Source organism: Microcaecilia unicolor, chromosome 7 (genome assembly GCF_901765095.1).
Source record: "Microcaecilia unicolor chromosome 7, aMicUni1.1, whole genome shotgun sequence".
In the NCBI taxonomy this organism is placed as follows: Eukaryota; Metazoa; Chordata; class Amphibia; order Gymnophiona; family Siphonopidae; genus Microcaecilia; species Microcaecilia unicolor.
Window position 1 is genome coordinate 43,337,967 of NC_044037.1, and position 21,348 is coordinate 43,359,314.

The following is a 21,348-nucleotide window of genomic DNA, read 5'->3' on the forward strand; positions in this document are numbered from 1 at the left end:
CTAGAAGGCACAGAACGGTCCAGTTTAGTCCTCATTGCCATTCACCCCTAGCTCAACTCTATTTATAGTCAATTATTCTAATTTAAAACAAGAAGAGGGGAATTTTCATTAGAGTCTGAATTACATTTATTTAGTTTCTAAGAAGCAAACCCTAAATAAATTACAAATTATAACAGTCAAAAGGATCATTATATTCATCTGATATCACTAGTACCTTAAGAAGTTTTAATTAAACAACTCTATAATACTACAATGCAGTCAGTAGTCCATCAGCGAAAGGGGTGCTATCCAGTCTTTTCCATTGAGTGTCACATGTATGATTATCTCCCATTTGGTGAGATGTTATTTGTGTGTGCTCAATGCAAAGAGTTCCTAGCTGTCAGAGGAGGAGCTGAGGGAGACAGAGAGGTACATAGAGGAGGCCTACAGGGATGTTGTAGAGAAGTCCCACCTCCAATCTGGCAGCCCCTGTGCTGCCTTGGAGGAAGGAGGCCTTCTAAAAGGAGAGCATCACCATGGTGAGGCTGGAAGTAATCCTACAGACAGGACCAACACACCAGGGAATGCAATATCCTCTCTCACCAAGGATGTCTCTCCAGGAGCTACTGCCCAGGTGGGAAGGGTTAGGACGGCTGTTGTAGTTGGTGATTTGATTATTAGGCATGTAGATAGCTGGGTGGCTGGTGGATGTGAGGCTCGCCTGGTCACTTGCCTGCCTGGTGCGAAGGTGGCAGACCCCACGCGTCACCTCAATAGGATTCTAGATAGTGCTGGGGAGGAGCCGACCATCTAGGTACAAGTGGATACCAGTGACATAGGAAAATGTGGGAGAGAGGTTCTGGAAGCCAAATTTAGGCTCTTAGGTAGAAAACTCAAATCTAGATCCTCTAGGGTAGCATTTTCCGCAGGGCCCAAGAGACAGGCAGAGCTCCAGAGTCTCAATGCGTGGATGAGACGGTGCAGGGAGGAGGGTTTTAGATTTGTTAGGAACTGGGCAGCATTCTGGGGAAGGGGGAGCCTATTCCAAAAAGATGGACTCCACCTTAACCAGGGTGGGACTGGGCTGCTGGCATCGGCATTTAAAAAGGAGATAGAGCAGCTTTTAAACTAGAAACTGGAGGAAGGCCGACAGTCCCTCAGAAGGTATCTTTTAAAGATATCACCAAAACAGGGAAGCTAGGATATCCCGATATTGAGGTTGCAAAAGAGACCATAGTAGATCAGCAAGTTTATTTTCAAAAGAGAAGGGCACCCATCTTCTGACACTAATCGGGAGATGGGCGTCCTTCTCTCAGGGTCACCCAAATCGGCATAATCGAAAGCCAATTTTGGGTGCCCTCAGCTGCTTTCCTTCGCAGGGACGATCAAAGGTCACAGGGGCGTGTTGGCAGCATAGCGAAGGCGGGACTTGGGCATGCTTAAGAGATGAGCATCCTCGGCCGATAATGGAAAAAAGAAGGGCGTCCCTGACAAGCACTTGGGCGACTTTACTTGGTCCATTTTTTCTTGTGACCAAGCCTCAAAAAGGTATCCAAACTGACCAGATGACCACCGGAGGGAATCGGGGATGACCTCCCCTTACTCCCCCAGTGGTCACCAACCCCCTCCCACCCTAAAATAAAAACTTTAAAAAAAACGTTTTGCCGGCCTCAACTGTCATACCCAGCTCCATGACAGCAGTATTCAGGTCCCTGGAGCAGTTTTAGTGGGTGCAGTGCACTTCAGGCAAGCGGACCCAGGCCCACCCCCCCCCCCCCCCCCCCACCTGTTACATTTGTGGTGGTAAATGTGAGCCCTTCAAAACCCACCAGAAACCCACTGTACCCACATGTAGGTGTCCCCCTTCACCCGTAAGGGCTATGGTAGTGGTGTACAGTTGTGGGGAGTGGGTTTTTTTTGGGGGGGGGGGAGTTGAGGGGCTCAGCACATAAAGTAAGGGACCTATGCACCTGGGAGCAATTTCTGAAGTCCACTGCAGTGCCCCCTAGGGTGCCCAGTTGGTGTCCTGGCATGTGAGGGGGACCAGTGCACTACGAATGCTGGCTCCTTCCACGACCAAATGACTTGGATTTGGTCGTTTCTGAGATGGGCGTCCTCGGTTTCCATTATCGCCAAAAATTGGGAACGACCATCTCTAATGTCGACCTAAATGTTGAGATTTGGGCGTCCCCAACCGTATTATCGAAACGAAAGATGGACGCCCATCTTGTTTCGACAATACGGGTTTCCCCACCCCTTCGCCAGGACATCCTGGATGCACCTTATACTAAGTTTCATTACAACAGAGTAGTCCTCCACATTCACCCTAGATTCCTGCTGAAGGTGATGTCGGAATTCCATCTGAACCAGTCGATTGTCTTGCCAACATTCTTTCCCCAACTTCACGCCCATCCTGCCAAACGTAGCTTGCACATCTTAGTTTACAAGGGAGCATTGGAGCGGACCAAGCCCCACAGACAATTCGCCCCACTTTTTGTTTCTTTTGATCCCAACAGGATGGGGGTCGCCATTGTGAAATGCACCATTTCTAATTGCCTGGCAAATTGCATTTCCTTCACTTATGCCCAAGCTAGGCTGGCCCTAGAGGGCCATCTCATGGCTCATAATGTCAGTAGCTCACTTGAGGTCAGCCTCCATTGAAGAAATTTGCAAGGCTGCGACGGGGTCTTCAGTCCACACGTTCACATCACATTTCTGCCTTGAGCAAGATACCCGACGCGACAGTCGGTTCAGGCAGACAGTGTTGTAGAATCTGTTTGGGGTCTAGAATCCAACTCCACCCTCCTAGGCCCATTTTATTCTGTTCCAGGCTGCACTGTCATTCAGATTGTATATAGTTTCAGGTTAATCTGTGTTATGTCCTTGCCATTTCGAGGCCCAATTGACCAATGTTTGTTGTTTTTGGTGAGCCTGGATGCTAGGGATTCCCTACTTGTGAGAATATAGAAGCCCGCTTGTCCTCGGAGAAAACGAAGATACTTACATGCAGCAGGTATTCTCCAAGGCTTTATATTTGTCCCAGACCAGGCGACACGGGCCAGCTTCACCTGCTTGTGAGAATATAAAGCCTGCTGTCATCAGAGAATACCTGCTACAGGTAAGTATCTTTGCTTTCAGCACAGAATCCATGTTGTCATCCTCGTCATCTTATCTCCTAAAAGAGCACAAGACTCCGTGCTTTTACTTCTTATTCAAGGTATTACTTCTACCCTGGAAACTTATGTCAAGATTTCTATGAAGTAGCCACTAACCCCAATTCTAGTAGATAAGCCTTCCACTTCTTCTTGCCTTCACCAGAAGAGCCCACTCTGTGTGTGTGTTGTGTGTGTGTGTGTGCGCGCTCGCGTTTGGAAAATGTTTGTTTTTGTCAAGGGCTACTGCAAGGATGTTTGTACAGCACCGCAAGTCTTGCAATCTTGAGAGTTACAACTGTGAAAAGAGAACCATAATATTATCAAGCTCCAGTGGTTTCTCTTCTTTATATATTGAATTCTGAGTTGCAGGAGGACCACTCCCTACCTCATCCTCTTTCAGAACACTGACTGTTATGAAAGAGTTCAGAGATTCTCAATCTGTCCACCACTCCTACAAAAATGTATATTTCCTGTTTTAGATTTGTACAAAACTGGCAAAGGTAGCAAGCTGGACCTAACTCTGATGTCTCCAGATTACTAACATTTATTGAAACTTCAACACTATAGTAGTAGTTTCAGTCTATGGTTCAGTTCAAGGACAGCAAATATGTGGCAGATACCAGTATTTGTACATCCAGTCTGTAAGAGATTAGCCCTTAAATATAAAGTATAACTAACACCTGGATTCAACAGAATGCATCTTTCTATTGCTGTCTGCCTGTTGCAGCACCTTGTTATTGTCTTTTTTGCTGGTTTCTCTTGAAGGCAGCTTATAGCTGCTATCCTGTTTGTCCTCTAAGAAGATCAAGCAGGTGTTCTGTGGAGATAGTAGGATGCAAGTCCTCACATACCTGCCCACCGACCCAATGAGTTGTATTCTAGTCAAGCTCAATAAGTAGACTGAGGTTGTCTAGTGTGGTAGATGAGAAGTGGCACACATTCAAGTGAAGTGACTCAGAATCTTCTGATATTTACTAAGTTGGAGAAGCTCTCCTGCATATGCTCCATCAATAACAAGAACCATACAGTGAGAACTTTACCCTTCTATCCCTGGAGAAACCTGCTACAGGTAGTATTTTGGTTAAACAGTTGTTCACCATCAGAGATCACTATATGATTTTGTAGACAAATGAGCAGGACCCAATATAGAAGTTTTTTGGAAAAGGAGATTCCTAACATTTCTCTGACAAGCTCAACAATCCCATCAATAGTCTTATCCTAGGCCTTGCCAGAGAGAAAGAAGACAGCAAAAAGGACAGTCTTTGGTCAGCCCAAACAGCTGTCATCATTTTGACTGACCCATCTAGATATTGTAGATTCTTTTTTTTTTTTCCAGCACACACCCTGCTTTGCCTATAGGTCAGGTATCATTTTTTTTCTTACAGGAATGGAGAAAAAGGTGAACAAATATCTGGGTGATTAGCATCATAAGATCAGTGTATCATTTGTCCTGAAAGACTACTCAGCTGTTCTCACCTGTCACAGTTCTATAACCAACTTTTTCAGGACAAAGTAGATTCACTACTCCACGTAAGAGCAATAGAACCTGTGCCATTCCAGGAACAGAACTGGATTTCTATTTCAAATAGTTCAGATTCCAAGTGGTTGAGCCATTTTGGCCTTCATCTGCTATAATTTACTGTGTTACTATTAAAGATAGCCCCAAGAGGGCAGGGAGAGTAACTGAAGATACCAAGGGAACCGCTGTACATGGGAAGGACTGTGTTTAGTCAGAACTTAACATTTGGTTTCAGCTCTAGGAGATATCTTCCTTATAGTTACTGTGCAATGTAATCTGTTATAGGCAAGAAACTTTGCTTTATCACATGTTCTCACGTTTTGCTAACTAGATATAACAAATTCATCAAATGTATGTACATTATGTCTGTAGCTGCCTGTATTTATCTTTAATAGTAACATAGTAAATTATAGTAGATGAAGACCAAAATGGCTCAACCACTTTGAATTTGAGATTTTTCCATTTTGAATGTATTCCCTTATAAATTTTCATAAGCAATCTAATATTGACTCTTCCCTCTCGCATGTGTTTTGGCCAACCTCTGAAGCCTTTTCCTACCACTACGCTCCATATCTGTCCCAACTGTCCCAAAACGTTTACAAGTAGGGTACCATTAGGCTGTATTAAGCATTGCCATCTTCAATTTACAAAACTAATACTTACGGCAATACCCAGACTACTTCTTTTGTCTTATTGCCATGTTTTATAAGATTGGTAAAACTGTTGTAAAAATAAATAATACAAATTAAATTCCACCTTCTCTGTGCTCATTTAATTTTGAGTCTTATTCCTGGTCCCTCCATAACGGTTATCCCCAGCTTTCTTGGAAGCCCAGTGCTCTTGCACCACTCTGTACAGATTACCTCAAATACTTATAGTTGTGTTGCTAAATCTAGAAGGTTGTATGAACATGTGTAACTTAGTAGATGATGGCAGATAAAGACCTGAACAGTGCATCCAGCTTGCCCAACAGGATAAATTCATAGTATATGATATAATGTGATATAATGTATGAATACTTGATCTTGATCTGTCCTTTCCATTTTTGGGACACAGACCGAAGAAGTCTGTCCAGCAGTGGCTTTATTTAATTCCCAACTACTGAGTTGCCACACAGAACTGAGTTGCCATAATCGGAATATAGCCTATAGAAGTCTCCCCAGCATTGGTCTTCTCAACTACTGGCCAAAAAAGCCAACAAGATGCTAGGAATTATTAGGAAAGGGATGGTGAATAAGATCAAAAATACTATATTGGCTTTGTATCGCTCTATGGTGCGACTGCACCTTGAGTATTGCATTCAGTTCTGGTCATCATATCTCTAAAAAGATACGGCAGAATTAGAAAAGGTTCACAAGAAGAGCAACCAAAATGATAAAGGGGATGGAACTCCTCTCATATGAGGAAAGGCTAAAGAAGTTAAGGCTCTTCAGCTTGGTGATTAGGGGAGATATGATTGAGGTCTACAAAATCCTGAGTGTTGTAGAACTGAGTACAAAGACTCGAGGAAGTTACATGGAAATACTTTTAAAACAAACAGGAGGAAACATTTTCTTTCACTCAACAAATAGTTAAGCTCTGGAACTCTTTGCCGGAGGATGTGGTAACAGCGGTTAGCACATCTGGGTTTAAAAAAAGGTTTGGACAAATTCCTGAGGAAAAGTGCATAGTATGCTATTGAGACAGACATAGGGAAGCAAGTGCTTGCCCCAAGATTGGTAGCATGGAATTTTGCTGTTAATTGGGTTTCTGCCGAGTACTTGTGACCTGTCTTGGCCACTGTTTGGAAAACAGGATACTAAGCTAGATGGACCATTGGTCTGACCCAGTATGGCTACTCTTATGTAACAAAATCTTAACTTTTTTCAAATACTTTTCAGCATGGATAATATCTGGAAGATCATTCCAGGGGTCTGGAACCAGCCAAAAGAAAAAGGCGGTACCTCGAATTGAGATGCCTACTGAGCTCTTGAAAGAGAAGGAATCGCCATCCTATGAGCCTAGAGAGATTGTAACATCCTCCCTGACACACTGTCTTTAAAGCAGCTAAATAAGAAGTAGACTTTTGGTAAAACACCCTATGAGCTAGTACCAATAATTAACTCTGCTCTAAAATGTACAAAGCCAATGAAAATATACAACGGGCCTAGAGGTATTGTGATGTCTTCCCCTACACAAATAAGAAAGGGACTTTTGGTAAACACCCTGTGAGCTAGTACCGATAATGAACTCTACTCTAAAATATGCAGAAAGCCAATGAAAATGTATAAACAGTAGAGTTATGTTATCATATCTATGTGCTCTATACAAAAATCATATAGCTCAGTGATTCCCAAATATGTTCTTGGAGGCTCCCCAGCCAGTCAGGTTTTCAGGATACCCACAGTGAATATTCATGAGAGAGGTTTGCGTGCACTGCTTCCACTGCATTCAAATCCCTCTCATAAATATTCATTGTTAGTATCCTGAAAACATGATTGGTTGGGTTCCTCAAAAACAGGGTTAGGAAACCACTGATGTAGCTGCATTCTGCAAGCTGTGCAGTCACTTCAAATTAGATGAACACATTCCAGCATAAATTACATTCCCATAATCAATCTGAGAAATTAACAAATTTATGCAATAAAGTATGTAAATAAGCTTCATCAAAAAGATGTCACAAAAATCTCAACTGATGTAGTAATGCAAAAAAAAATCCCTTTTTTACTACATTGGATACTCGATACAGAAAAGAAATTTGGTAATCAAATAAGAGACCCAGATAAGTGAAGGTATCCACAACTGTCACTAGAGAACCCAATAATATTGGGACCAGTGATGGACAACAAGCACAATCTGTAATCCAATATGCTGTTGTCTTAGAAGTGTTTAATACTAGGGCTGCATTTTAATCGGTTGATTCTGCAATTAATACATTAATCATAAATAGCAATTTTAAAAAATCACATTGCAGCATCTCCTGTCTCCTCCAAACATCTCTTCTACTTTATTTCACTCACAACCCCTGACTTTGGTGCAATCTGATATCTTTTTCCCTTGTCTGCCATTCATCATCACCCATCTCAACCCCGCCCCAGTCTACCTTAAAGGTGGTTTTCTGCTGATCCTTGCCAACAGCAGTGTTGCACATATTCAGCCGGGTCCAAAGTTTTCCCTCTGGCCTGTTCCGCATGCAGAAACAGGAAGTTTCAGAGTGATATCAGAGCAGGTGGGACGGTCCAGAGGGAAAGCTTTGGAGCAGGTCACAGGCAGCATATGTACAACATTGCCAATTCCAGAGACCAACAGAAGGCCTTCTTTAAGGTAGACCAGTTGGGGAGATTGAAGGGGGGGCAGATGCTGAACCTCAGGTAAGGAGAGGGGAGTGAGCTGTAGACCCATGAACAGAATTGGAGGGTCACCAATGGAAGTTGTGGCCAAGGCAGTGAGCTCCAGCAGCCTTGAGAAGAGCTTGTGTCATTGCTCATAGGGGTGGAAGAGAGGGAGGGAGAGGTGCTGAGTTTTGAGCAGGGACTCTCTTTTCATGTTCAAGTGTCCATCTAGTAGTGCTATAGAAATGATAAGTAGTAGTAGTAGGAAGGAAAAAGAGAGAGAGATAATGAACCTAGGGAAAAAGAAGAGGGAGGGAAGGAAGAGAAAAGGAGAAATGTTTGATCTGTGGGTGGGAGGGAGGCAGATTCAGTCCTTTGGGGGATGGGATTTGATATACTGCCTTTCTGTGGTTACAGTTGAAGTTTATATATTATATATAGTACTTATTTTGTGCCTTGGGCAATGGAGGGTTAAGTGACTTGCAGGCTTATTTTTGAAAGAGAAGGGCACCCATCTTTCGACACAAATTGGGAGATGAGCATCCTTCTCCCAAGGTCGCCCAAATCGGCATTATCGAAAGCTGATTTTGGGTGTCCCCAACTGCTTTCCATCGCAGGGACGACCAAAGTTCCCAGGGCGTGTCAGAAGCTTAGTGAAGGCGGGACCAGGACGTGCCCAACACATGGGTGTCCTCGACCGATAATGGAAAAAAGAAGGGCGTCCCTGATGAGCACTTGGGCAACTTTACTTAGTCCATGTTTTGTTACGACCAAGCCTTAAAAAGGTGCCCGAACTGACCAGATGACCACCAGAAGGGATGACCTCCCCTTACTCCCCCAGTAGTCACTAACCCCCTCCCACCCTAAAAAAAAAAGCTTTAAAAATATTTTGTGACAGCCTCTATGCCAGCCTCAAATGTCATACCCAGCTCCATGACAGCAGTATGCATGTCCCTGGAGCAGTTTTAGTGGGTGCAGTGCACTTCAGGCATGCGGACCCAGGCCCATCCCTCACTACCTGTTACACTTGTGGTGGTAAATGTAAACCCTTCAAAACCCACCCGAAACTCACTGTATCCACATGTAGGTGCCCCCCTTCACCCCTTAGGGCTATGGTAGTGGTGTACAGTTGTGGGGAGTGGGTTTTGGGGAGCTCAGCACCCACTGTACCCACATCTAGGTGCCCCCTTCACCCCTCAGGGCTAAGGTAGTGTTGTACAGTTGGGGGGAGGGTTGCGGGGTTCAGCACACAAGGTAAGGGACCTATGCACTTGGGAACAATTACTGAAGTCCACTGCAGTGCCCCCTAGGGTGCCCGGTTGGTGTCTTGGCATGTCAGGGGAACCAGTGCAGTACGAATGCTGGCTCCTCCCACGTCCAAGGGGCTTGGATTTGGTCGTTTCTGAGATGGGCATCCTCAGTTTCCATTATTGCCGAAAATCGAGGACGACCATCTCTAAGGTCAACCTAAATTTCGCGATTTGGGTGTCCCCAACCGTATTATCGAAACGAAAGTGGACGCCCATACGGTTTTCCCCGCCCCTTAGGACATCCCCAGGAAAACTTGGGCGCCCCTTTCGATTATGCCCCTCTTGCTCATTCACAAGAAGCTGCAGTAAATAAGTAAAATACCTTTAATTGTTTGATTAATCGTGATTAAAGATTTTAATTTAAATGCAGCCCTATTTAATACTAGTCGATGTTCCAAGAGCCAGGTAGAGACTGCATCAAGGCATTTCTGCAAAACAATAAGATCGAAAATGAAACCTTAAACATTAACAATGTATCATCTGCATAAATATACATACTAATACCAAATTCTTGTATGACAGTCACTGATGGGCTCAAAAAAATATTGAACAGAATTGGTGACAAAGCTGAGCTCTGTTTACACCGCAAACCAGAGGATAGGAAATCAGATACTGAAGCAGCTACTGAAACTGCAAAGATGTGATTGACAAAAATGAATTAAAACACCCCATGACTACACTACCAAACCTACTGACCTCAATCATGCTCAGAGAAGCTGATGGCTGGCTAAATCAAATGCAGAAGCCAAATCCAAAGACGCCACTAAAACAATTTGACTTCTTTTCAGAATACTGTAAAGTTAAGTGAGAAAAGCTGCTATAAGAGTTTAACAGCTATGCTCTGACCTACAGTGGTGTGCATAAGTTTGGAGTAAGCAACTCAATGCTGTTTTGAAGCTTTAGTATATGGACAGTACTGAGAGGATTGCTGCAAATTGATTTTATTAGAATCTGTCAGTATTTACCTGTAGCCAAGAAACAATGTATATGCCGACGAAGTAGGAAAGGGTTGTAAGTCAACCAATACAAATAGGACTCCAGAGGTAGGTAAACAAAAGTCTTTATTGCCAGAAGGAAGACACAATGGACTCAGTACAGTCCCATGTTTCAGCAACAGTATGCCTGCTTCAGGAATAAGTATCTGTAAAACTGTGGCCATCTTTCCACAGAAAAAATAGAAGAAAAGCAATTGCTACAATTATGTATCTGTGTCACTGTACAAACCGCCAAAGTATCGCTGCAGTTTTTGCGGTGATAATTTGGCAGTTTGTGCAGTGACACAGATACACTTTCATTCAGTTTACAGAAATCATTAAGGCAAAATCTTCAGAAGAAACATTTGAATCAGATCTTTCTTGCCACTTTCATTAAATACAATTATTAATAGTTGGAGATTGAGCAATTAGTCATGTGCATACAAAACTGCTTGAAAATATTACTGACAATGGCTTCTTTTTTTCACAGAAATGTGACACTACAATCTTGAAGTAATAATGTTTGCACTCCAGTATCAAGTGTTTAACCAAGTTCTTACCGAAGACCTTGTTTGAGAAGCTGCTTGTTACTTCTTTTTTTATCTGAACATAACTTTGGATGGAGGTTGAGGGAGTACTTACCTGAGAGAAGGCTATAAGGTCCTAGATCTGCACCTTGAAATTTATTCAGGGAGAATTCTTTGATTTTTGTGGTAGTTTTACAAGGTTTCCTGTTAAAGTATCATTTTGTAATTGCCTAGTTTATGCAAGCACATTTTTTTTCTTTTCATATTGGTGTAATATACAATATGGTACCATTATCTGATCACAAATTGACAACAGGCAACTATTTCGCATATTTCTGATGGAATACTTTGCAAGACAGTGAAAATATGCAATATAAATGTATTAAAGCAAGATACTATTTGCATTACTTTACAAACAAGCTCCATACACATTAATTGTAATAGAGTATTTAAGAATCACAGTTCTGAGCAAATATATCATTTCTGATAACACATTGGTCTAAATGAAAAATTAACTTGTGAGATTTGGGGGGAGTGGGAGGGGTTGATTCAACTATGTCCTCCTATTCCTGTAGGCATTCAGCTCAAGCTAAATCAGACGTGGAATCCTAGTACCGTGAACTTTGTCACACCTACCTGGAAGATTGTTATAACTTATTTAGTTTCCATTTCTCCCCACCCTGTTTCCCATCCTTGTATCTTGTACGATCATTGCAGTGTTGGTCCGAGTCCAGGGGACAGGTATCAGGGCTTCTTCTTGAACTCTGCAGTTATGGCCCCTTATTCTAGTTGCTAGGTGTTGCCTGTCAACGACGATCATAACAGCCTCCCTCTGAATGCAGCATCTTCAGCCTCAGCTGACCCATGGAGCAAAAAACCTGACGGGATCAAACCAGAGAACTTTGGCTTAGCAGTACAAAGTATTTGCCATCTGAACTTCCATGCTGGCCCTGTCAGAAATTTTCTACTATGAAATATTGGTAATTTCAAAATTGGTGACACACTTTAGTTATTGTTATGTGAACTTCAGTAAAGGCAGTTTGCAATACAGTGTACCCTAGTGCATATCCACTAATGTGCTGCAGGAATAATGTTCTTTACGTACAGATGTTTGTCATGATGCAGTTAAAATTTGTTCTGTGTTTTTTTTTACCAATATCAAAACATATATTTAAGTTGCATACATATGTAAGTATTTTTGTATATATAAACAGTATTAGACTATTATGTCTTTTTTTTTTGTTCCTATTGGTTATTCTAAGGTAGCTTTTCTAATGACTGCAATTTTGCAAATATATTTTGTTTGTTGCTGAAGTCAACTGTGATAATATAATATGCAGCCAAAGTTGACCTGCTTTTTATAGCTTGTCAGATTTAAATTAATAATATTGGAAATAGCTGCAAATAAAAGTACAATGCAGCTTCTGTAATACATGTACGTGACAGGTGAGTTAGCAACAAAAAGAGAGCTATTTAAAAAATCTGCTTTAGCTGTTGACTAAAAATTCATCAATACAGATTGATAAATTAAACATCTAATATGCTTTTTAATACAAGCAATTTTGGTGACATTAAACATACTTATTTTTTTAAGAAAACTGTTAACATAGAAATGCTCATTCTTTCAAATGCCTCAAACCTTTGCAATTCAGAGTTTGTTAAAATTGTATTAGACTAGAGCAGTGCCTTAGGTAAATATGTATTTTTGTATGGAAGCAGTTTTGTTTTGGCAAAGACAATCATTCTAACTGACCAGATGCTGATTTTTTTTCTGTGCACATGTTTGTTCAATGCTGTTATTGCAGTTTATGTAAATATATGTGTATTGTTAAATAAACTTTACACCTTAAAAACATATTTATTGTAACAGGTTATTGATGATACTAAACATAACATTCCATTTTGCCTGAAGATATGTGAATTGTGAATAAATGTCCATAAGAAAATTCCAGGAGTGCTTCTTTAAAGTACTGGAAATGGTTTTATGTATGTTGTTTCTCTCGTGGGAGCAATTTCTCCAAATGGGTTAGTTTTGCAAACTAAGTCAGAGTATTTGGAATACAATCTTAAGTCTCTCAAATTCCTGTGTAGGGTTATTCATATTTTCTTAGTGCTTTTTCTCCTGCTTTATCTTACGCTCACAAAACCTGTCTGTTTCTTCCCTGTGAAGAGCAGAGCAATAGTTCTTCACAGGATATGCTCTTATTCACTGAAAAGATAATAAACATTTTCTCCGAGGACAAGCAGGCTGCTTGTTCTCACTGATGGGACGGCGGCCCAGAAACGGCAATTTTTCTCAGCAAAAATAGGCAAAGCTTTGTCAGAGCCTTCTGGAATGCGGGGCGTGCGCACGAGTCCCCGCTCAGTTTTTTCTTTTCCGCGGTTGGAGAGTGGCTGCTTGTTGGTCTCTCCCCGTTTGCCCAAAGAAAGAGCTTTCTGTTTTGCTAGAGGTTTTGCCTCTTCGCATTCTTTTTCTTTTCTACTTTCTCCCTTGTGTTTCAAAAAAAAAGTTTACCTTTATTTTCTAGTTTGGTCCCCATAAGTTTCCTTTCGCTTCTGTTGCGGCCCCTCTTTTTTTGTGTCCTTATTGTCGGCACAATCGCAAATTTTGATCTCACCGCCGCTGTTTTTCCGTCCATGTCATCGAGGACTCCCAGCGGCTTCAAGAAGTGTACTCGGTGCAACTGGACGATTTCAGGTACCGACCCCCACGCGTGGTGTCTTCAGTGCCTTGGGCTCGACCATCGCCCAGACGCATGTAAGTTGTGTCTTAGCTTAAAAAAGCGGACACAGGCGTCGAGACAAGCTCAGCAGGACCGACTTTTTGGAGCTTTGTCCGGTTCTTCGGCGTCGACATCGGCACCGGAGATGGCATTGACTTCAGGAGCGCAGGTAATGGCTGTCCGGAGACCACACGCTGGGAGCAGTGAGCCATCGAGTGGGTCTCCACCTGCCTCGAAGACTCCTGGTGCGCAGGCCCCACGGAACTGACCACTCTCGGACCCGACCCCGAGGAGGCGTGTGGATTCTACGTCTTCCTCGTCGGTACCGAGGAGTATCGATGAGCTTCATCGAGTGAAGGCGAAGAAGCATCGTCATCTGTCTCCTTCTAAGCACAGTACCAGGAGCTCCGGGGCATCGAAGGATTCTGCACCCGTGAAGCGCCGACGTTGGGAGGATCGCTCACCCTCCATTCAGGAGGTGTCGGTCTTCGGGCAGCCCGGTACCGCCTCCTCGCCCTCAACAGATTCTGGACCCGATTCCTGCACCGACCCCGCAGCCTTGCTCGACAGCGACTCTGGACGAGCACATCCAAGCCATTCTTCCAGGTCTGCTGGAGGGGTTGCTGCGTCAGCCTGTTCCGGTGCCGGGGGTGCTTGCGCCCTCAGTACCATTGATGGAAGCGGCAGCTGGCTCTAGGCCTGTGGTGAGGTCCCTGACGCCGGTGCCACCTGCGGCATCGGTGTCTGCTGCCACCCAGGTCGACTCCCCATCGACATCGCTGGAGGGAGCTTCATCGCCGCCAGCATGGGAGTCGACTTCTTGGCACCGCCATCGAGGACATGGTTCATCTGCGTCGAGACGGGCCCGGTTTCACACTGCAGTTAGAGAACTCTTGTCCGATACCGAAGAGGATGCCTCGTGGGATGAAAGAGAAGATCCCAGGTATTTCTCTTCCGAGGACTCTTGTGGTCTTCCCTCTGATCCTACTCCTTTGCCAGAAAGAAAGCGTTCTCCTCCGGAGAGTCTTTCTTTCTTGTCATTTGTCCGGGAAATGTCTGTGGCTATTCCCTTCCCTGTGGTATCTGAGGATGAGCCCAGGACTGAGATGCTCGAGATCCTTGACTATCCTTCGCCACCTAAGGAATCATCCACTGTTCCTTTGCACAATGTCCTTAAAGAGACACTTCTGAGGAACTGGATGAAACCATTAAGTAATCCCACCATTCCCAAAAGAGCCGAGTCCCAATATCGGATTCACGGAGAACCTGAGTTGATGAAGTCGCAGTTACTTCACGACTCTATGGTTGTGGATTCTGCTCTCAAGAGAGCCAGGAGTTCTAGAAATTTTGCCTCGGCGCCCCCGGGACAGGAATCTAGAACCCTGGACTCTTTTGGGAGGAAGGCCTATCAGTCCTCTATTCTCGTGTCCAAGATTCAGTCATACCAGCTCTACACGAGCATCCACATGCGGAACAATGTGAAGCAACTCGCAGACTTGGTGGACAAGCTCCCTCCGGGGCAGGCCAAGCCTTTTCAGGAGGTGGTCAGGCAGCTGAAGGCATGTCGTAAATTCCTGTCCAGGGGTGCTTATGACTTTTTTGATGCTACTACTACTACTACTACTACTACTATTTAGCATTTCTATAGCGCTACAAGGCATACGCAGCGCTGTACAAACATAGAAGAAAGACAGTCCCTGCTCAAAGAGCTTACAATCTAATAGACAAAAAATAACTGCTGATCAAGGTATAGTGATGCACAGACTCTCATGGCTGCATGCCTCTGACCTGGACAATCGAGTTCAGCAGCGGATTGCGGATGTCCCTTGCCGGGGGGGGGGGAGGATAATATTTTTGGTAAGAATGTTGAGCAGGTGGTCCCTCAGCTCCACCAGCGGGAAACCGCTATGGACAATCTCTCCCACCAGGCGCCTTCAGCTTCTACCTCATCAGGTGGACGATTTTTCCGGGGAAGGAGGAATGCTCCCTATGCCTACAATAAGTGTAGGTACAATCCTCCTTCCCAACAGCCTTCTCAGGCTCAGCCCTAGCGCACTCGTTCTTGTCAACAGTGTGCGCCCAAACATGCCCCTGCAGCTCCCCAGCAAAAGCAAGGGACGGGCTTTTGACTGGCTCCAGATGAGTATAGCCACTATAAAAGTGTGTGTGCCGGATGGTCTGCCGGTTGGGGAGAGGTTAAAATTTTTTCACCAAAGGTGGCCTCTCATAACCTCCGATCGGTGGGTTCTCCAAATAGTCCGGCTTGGATACTCCCTCAATTTGACCTTGTTTGTGCCTTTTCGTGCCGCCTCCAGAGTCTCTAATCACGGTCAGCACTACTTACACAATACAATTCCTCTCAATCGATATCTTAAGAGCTGGACAGCGGATAAAACTTATTTAGACTGAAACAAAGAAAAAAGGACCAGAGAAGCGCTTCTCGGGGTTAACACTGGTTTATTTAATTATCCAGAGATTAGGATAAAAAAATTAAGAAGATAGTCATAGAAATAGTCTAGGATATGACAGAAATAAGAACATATTATAGAAATAGAAATCACAAATGAAAAGTTGGCCAGGGCAGACTCCCAGTTCTCTGGCATGAGACAGGAGCACTGCACACTGACCTCCCTCCTATCTGGCAGAGAGATATTATATAGGATTTCTTTTCCCTTTCAATACCAGAGGAGCACAAGAAGGGGGAAGGGTTTCTTCTTACCCCCGTAATTAGCATCCCATAGTCAGGCAGGATCTCCTGACAATAAAGAAATATATAGCATCTGTTTCTATTTCCTTTTGAAGATGCATTTGGTCTGCTGTCCAAGTGTCTTGGACATACATTTCTCAAACCTTTAATTAGTATTTCTCCTATTCTGAAAGAGGAGACAAAAGTTAATTATTGCTTCCTTATAGAGTTGTTATAGAGGTGTTATGTTTCTCTTGTCAGGAAGATAGTGTTTGAATTGTTCTAGGCAGAGAAGGAAATAAGGTGTTACCTGATTGTGGTTGTAAAAGGGTAATTCTGTCTGGATAGTAGCCTTACTTCCAAGGGCTTGGGAAAGAATTCTGTCTCTTAGCCATATTCAAAGGGAGAGATTCTCCCCCTTCTGCAATAATGTTTTCTTATCCAGTCCTTATTACAGGATTTCTATCTCTCTCTCCTCTGTCAACCCTGCCCCCTACACCTGGAACTTCCTTTGATCTGCATCCTAAAAGTCTCTCAAAGGCTAATACACACATTCATGTGAACAGCAAATGGACAACAAATGGCAGGAGCTCATTGTCTTTCACTTGCTTGGTCAGAGGAAGGTGGGGGAAAGAGGTGGGGGGGGTACTTGCTCCACCTGGCCTGCTTAATATCATTGTAATTTACAGAAAAAAGAGAAATTTCCACTTCTCATCGTCTGTACATTAATTCTTAGATATTAGATACTTAACAGCACTGAAACTGCTTGGTTCAGGCCTTCATAAGTACAAAGTACACCTCCACCAACAATCTCCAGACCTCTAAATTGCCCACCGGGAGCTCAGTCCTTCAGCATCCAGCACAGGCAGGTACTTGCAGAGGAACTCTCCGCCCTTCTCAGCGCCAATGCGGCTGAGCCCGTTCCACCAGGGCAAGAAGGGCTGGGATTCTATTCCAGGTGGGACTTTGTGCAAAAGAAAACAAGGGGGATGCCTCCCATCCTAGACCTAAGGGCCCTGAACAAATTCCTGGTTTGAGAAAAGTTCAGGATGGATTCCCTGGGCACCCTTCTTCCCATGATTCAAGAAAACAATTGGCTATGCTCTCTGGACTTAAAAGGATGCTTATACTCACATCCTGATACTTCCAGCTCACAGGAGGTATCTTCGATTCCGTCTGGGAGTGCAGCACTTCCAATATTGTGTGCTACCCTTTGGTCTTGCGTCTGCGCCCAGGGTATTTACAAAATGCCTGGCAGTAGTTGCAGTGTCGCTATGCAGACTGGGAGGGCATGTGTTCCCTTATCTCGACGATTAGCTGGTGAAGAACACCTCAGAGGCAGGAGCTCTACAGTCCATACAGATGACTATTCAACTGCTGGAGCTACTCGGGTTTGAGTAGTGGAGTGCCTCAGGGATCGGTGCTGGGGCCCATTCTGTTCAATATATTTGTGAGTGACATTGCCGAAGGGTTAAAGGGTAAAGTTTGCCTTTTTGCGGATGACACCAAGATTTGCAACAGAGTGGACACCCCGGAGGGAGTGGAAAACATGAAAAAAGATCTGAAGAAGCTGGAAGAATGGTCTAACATTTGGCAATTAAAATTCAATGCAAAGTGATGCACTTAGGGAGTAGAAATCCAAGGGAGGCATATGTGTTAGGTGGGGAGAGCCTGATAGACACGGACGGGGAGAGGGATCTTGGGGTGATAGTATCTGAGGACCTGAAGGCGATGAAACAGTGCGACAAGGCCGTGGCCGTAGCGAGAAGGTTGCTAGGCTGTATAGAGAGAGGTGTGACCAGCAGAAGAAAGGAGGTTTTAATGCCCCTGTATAAGACGTTGGTGAGGCCCCACCTGGAGTATTGTGTTCAGTTTTGGAGGCTGTACCTTGCGAAGGATGTTAAAAAAAATGGAAGCGGTGCAAAGAAAAGCTACGAGGATGGTATGGGAGTTGCGTTCCAAGACGTATGAAGAGAGACTTGCTGACCTGAACATGTATACTCTGGAGGAAAGGAGGAACAGGGGTGATATGATACAGACGTTCAAATATTTGAAAGGTATTAATCCGCAAACGAATCTTTTCTGGAGATGGGAAGGCGGTAGAACGAGAGGACATGAAATGAGATTGAAGGGGGGCAGACTCAGGAAAGATGTCAGGAAGTATTTCTTCACAGAGAGGGTGGTGAACGCTTGGAATGCCCTCCCGCGGGAGGTGGTGGAGATGAAAACGGTAACGGAATTCAAACATGCGTGGGATAAGCATAAAGGAATCCTGTGCAGAAGGAATGGATCCACAGAAGCTTAGCTGAAATTGGGTGGCGAGGGGAAGAGGGGTTGGTGGTTGAGAGGCTAGGATAGGGGAGGGCAGACTTATACGGGGTCTGTGCCAGAGCCGGTGATGGGAGGCGGGACTGGTGGTTGGGAGGCGGGAAATACTGCTGGACAGACTTATATACGGTCTGTGCCCTGAAAAAGACAGGTACAAATCAAGGTAAGGTATACACATATGAGTTTATCTTGGGCAGACTAGATGGACCGTGCAGGTCTTTTTCTGACGTAATCTACTATGTTATAAATTACCCCAAGTCCCATCTTCTCCCTATTTAAAGACTGGAATTTATTGGAGCTCTGCTGGATTCACAGATGGCTCGTGCCTATCTCCCCTGGATGAAAGCAGATAATCTTCTGTCTCTAGTTTCCATGGCCAGAGCTTCTCAGCGGATCACAGCTTGGCAGATGTTGAGATTTCTAGGCCATATGGCCTCCACAGTTCATGTGACGCCCATGGCCCGTCTTCATATTGTAGAATTATGGTACAGCCTGAGGCCTGCTGGAAAAGCAAGGCCCAGCCTAGAGCTCAGATTGAGGCCTAAATAGGAAAAGATTTGTCAAGGAATCAGAAATCAAAATGGAATCTCTCATCTGTAAAATGGCTTCCTTTATCTCTGTATCAGAGTTGGAGAGGGTTTGTTTTTGCAGTTGACAGTTGATAAAGATGGTGAAATATCCTAACTCAAAGAAAATGGAAAGTGCCAGGTGGCTGCAGAATAGGGAAGTCCCGAATAAGATAAGGGAGGGAGAGCTTCCTGAGGAGCATCTGCGGTTAGGCATGAAAAGGAGTAAACAAGTTTATCATAGGAATGTATGAGAGCCCACTGATTTGAATGCAAGCAAAAAGGTATAAAAGACGGGCAGCAAATATAGGTAGAGGGAGATCTCCAAGGCTGCCATGCTGAGATGCTGTCCGATGGACCTCCACTCCTGCTTGTGTACCTAATTGCCTTGCATTGCTTTGGTAAGAATAAAGCCATATATCTTTGAAGCCTATCTTCTCTCTTTCTTATACAACATTTAAAGGTTGTATAAGAAACCTCTTGGGTTGGAATGGGTATTAGGGAACACTTATATTTTCCTACCCTAACACAGTCAGATGATTACCCTAACACGGAGTCAGATGATTAGGAATAGCCTTCTGGAAGACCTCTCTGGTATGTGGGCAGCTGACCAGCATTATTTATTTATTTATTTATGGCATTTATACCCCGCTCAATAGCAGGCTCAGTGCGGCTTACAGGATATGGTACAGAGGAGGCCCTTGGGGACAGTCAACCCCCCATAAAATTCAATATGAGATCTGCTCAATGGACCCTAGCTTCCCAGTGGTTTCAGGCTGCCGGGAATCTAGAGGATGTAATCTAGCTGTCCACCTAATTTCACAATTCCCTTCAGTGGTGGACAATTTGATCCAATTTGACCTTGAGACGTCCTTTTCAAATTCCTCAGCCTCAAAAGTGCTGACAACGGATATATCCCTCCTGGGGTGGGGAGCTTGTGTAGATGGGCTTCACACTCAAGGAGTTTGGTCCCTCCAGGAAAAAGGTCCTCAGATCAATCTCCTGGAGTTGAGAGCGGTCTGGAACGCTCTAAAGGCTTTCAGAGATCAACTGTCCAATCAAATTATTCAAATTCAGATGAACAATCAGGTTGCCATATACTACATCAACAAGCAGAGGGGTACCGGATCTCACCCCCTGTGTCGGGAAGCTGTCCTGATGTGGCTTTGGGCTCGCTGTCATGGCATGCTTCTCCAAGCCACGTATCTGGCAGGCGTAAACAACAATCTGGCCGACAGGTTGAGCAGGATAATGCAACCTCACAAGTGGTCGCTCAACTCGGGTGTGGTTCACAAGATCTTCCAAGCGTGGGGCATCCCCTTGGTGGATCTTTTTGCCACTCAGATCAATCACAAGGTCCCTCAGTTCTGTTCCAGGCTTTAGGCCCACGACAGGCTAGTGTCAGATGCCTTTCTCCTTCATTGGGGGAAGGGCCTTCTGTATGCATATCTTCCCATACCTCTGGTGGGGAAGACTTTGCTGAAACTGCAGCAAGACTGCGGAACCATGATTCTAATTGCGCCCTTTTGGCCGCATCAGATTTGGTTCCCTCTCTTCTGGAGTTGTCCTCCAAAGAACCGTGGAGATTGGAGGGTTTTCCAACACTCAGAACGAGGAGCCGCTTCTGCATCCCAACCTCCAGTCTCTGGCTTTCACGGCCTGGATGTTGAGAGCGTAGACTTCACCTCCATGGATCTCTTTGAGGGTGTCTCCCGAGTCTTGCTTGCTTCCAGGAAAGATTCCACGAAGAGTTGTTAAACTTTTAAATGGAGGAGGTTTGCCGTCTGGTGTGACAGCAAGGCCCTAGATCCTCGCTCTTGTCCTACACAGACCCTGCTTGAATACCTTTTACACTTGTCAGAGTCTGGTCTCAAGACCAATTCCGTAAGAGTTCATCTTAGTGCGATTAGTGCTTTTCATTATTGTGTAGAGGGTAAGCCTATCTCTGGACAGCCTTTAGTTGTTCGCTTCATGAAAGGTTTGCTTTTGTCAAAGCCCCCTGTCAAACCTCCACCAGTGTCATGGGATCTCAACTTCGTTCTCACCCAGCTGATGGAACCTCCTTTTGAGCCACTGGATTCCTGCCATCTGAAGTATTTGACCTGGAAGGTCATTTTCTTGGTGGCTGTTACTTCAGCTCGTAGAGTCAGTGAGCTTCAAGCCTTGGTAGTGCATACTCCTTATCTCAAGTTTCGTCACAACAGAGTAGTCCTCCGCACGCACCCTAAGTTCTTGCCCAAGATGGTGTCAGAGTTCCATCTGAACCAGTC

At 44.4% G+C, this 21,348-nt stretch overlaps 1 protein-coding gene across 4 annotated transcripts in view; it reads left to right on the forward strand.

Annotated features, from left to right (window-relative positions):
- Nucleotides 1–21,348, forward strand: part of MAP7D3 (MAP7 domain containing 3) — a 387,643-nt gene that overhangs the window by 284,426 nt on the left and 81,869 nt on the right. Inside the window, exon 20 of one of the 4 annotated variants that reach the window (XM_030210054.1) lies at nucleotides 10,739–12,630. The exons of the other annotated variants lie outside the window; for them this stretch is intronic. Coding sequence (XP_030065914.1) covers nucleotides 10,739–10,746 — 8 coding nt within the window. The 3' untranslated portion in view covers nucleotides 10,747–12,630. Of the gene's footprint in view, nucleotides 1–10,738; nucleotides 12,631–21,348 lie in introns of those variants that run through there. 4 annotated transcript variants of the gene reach the window in all.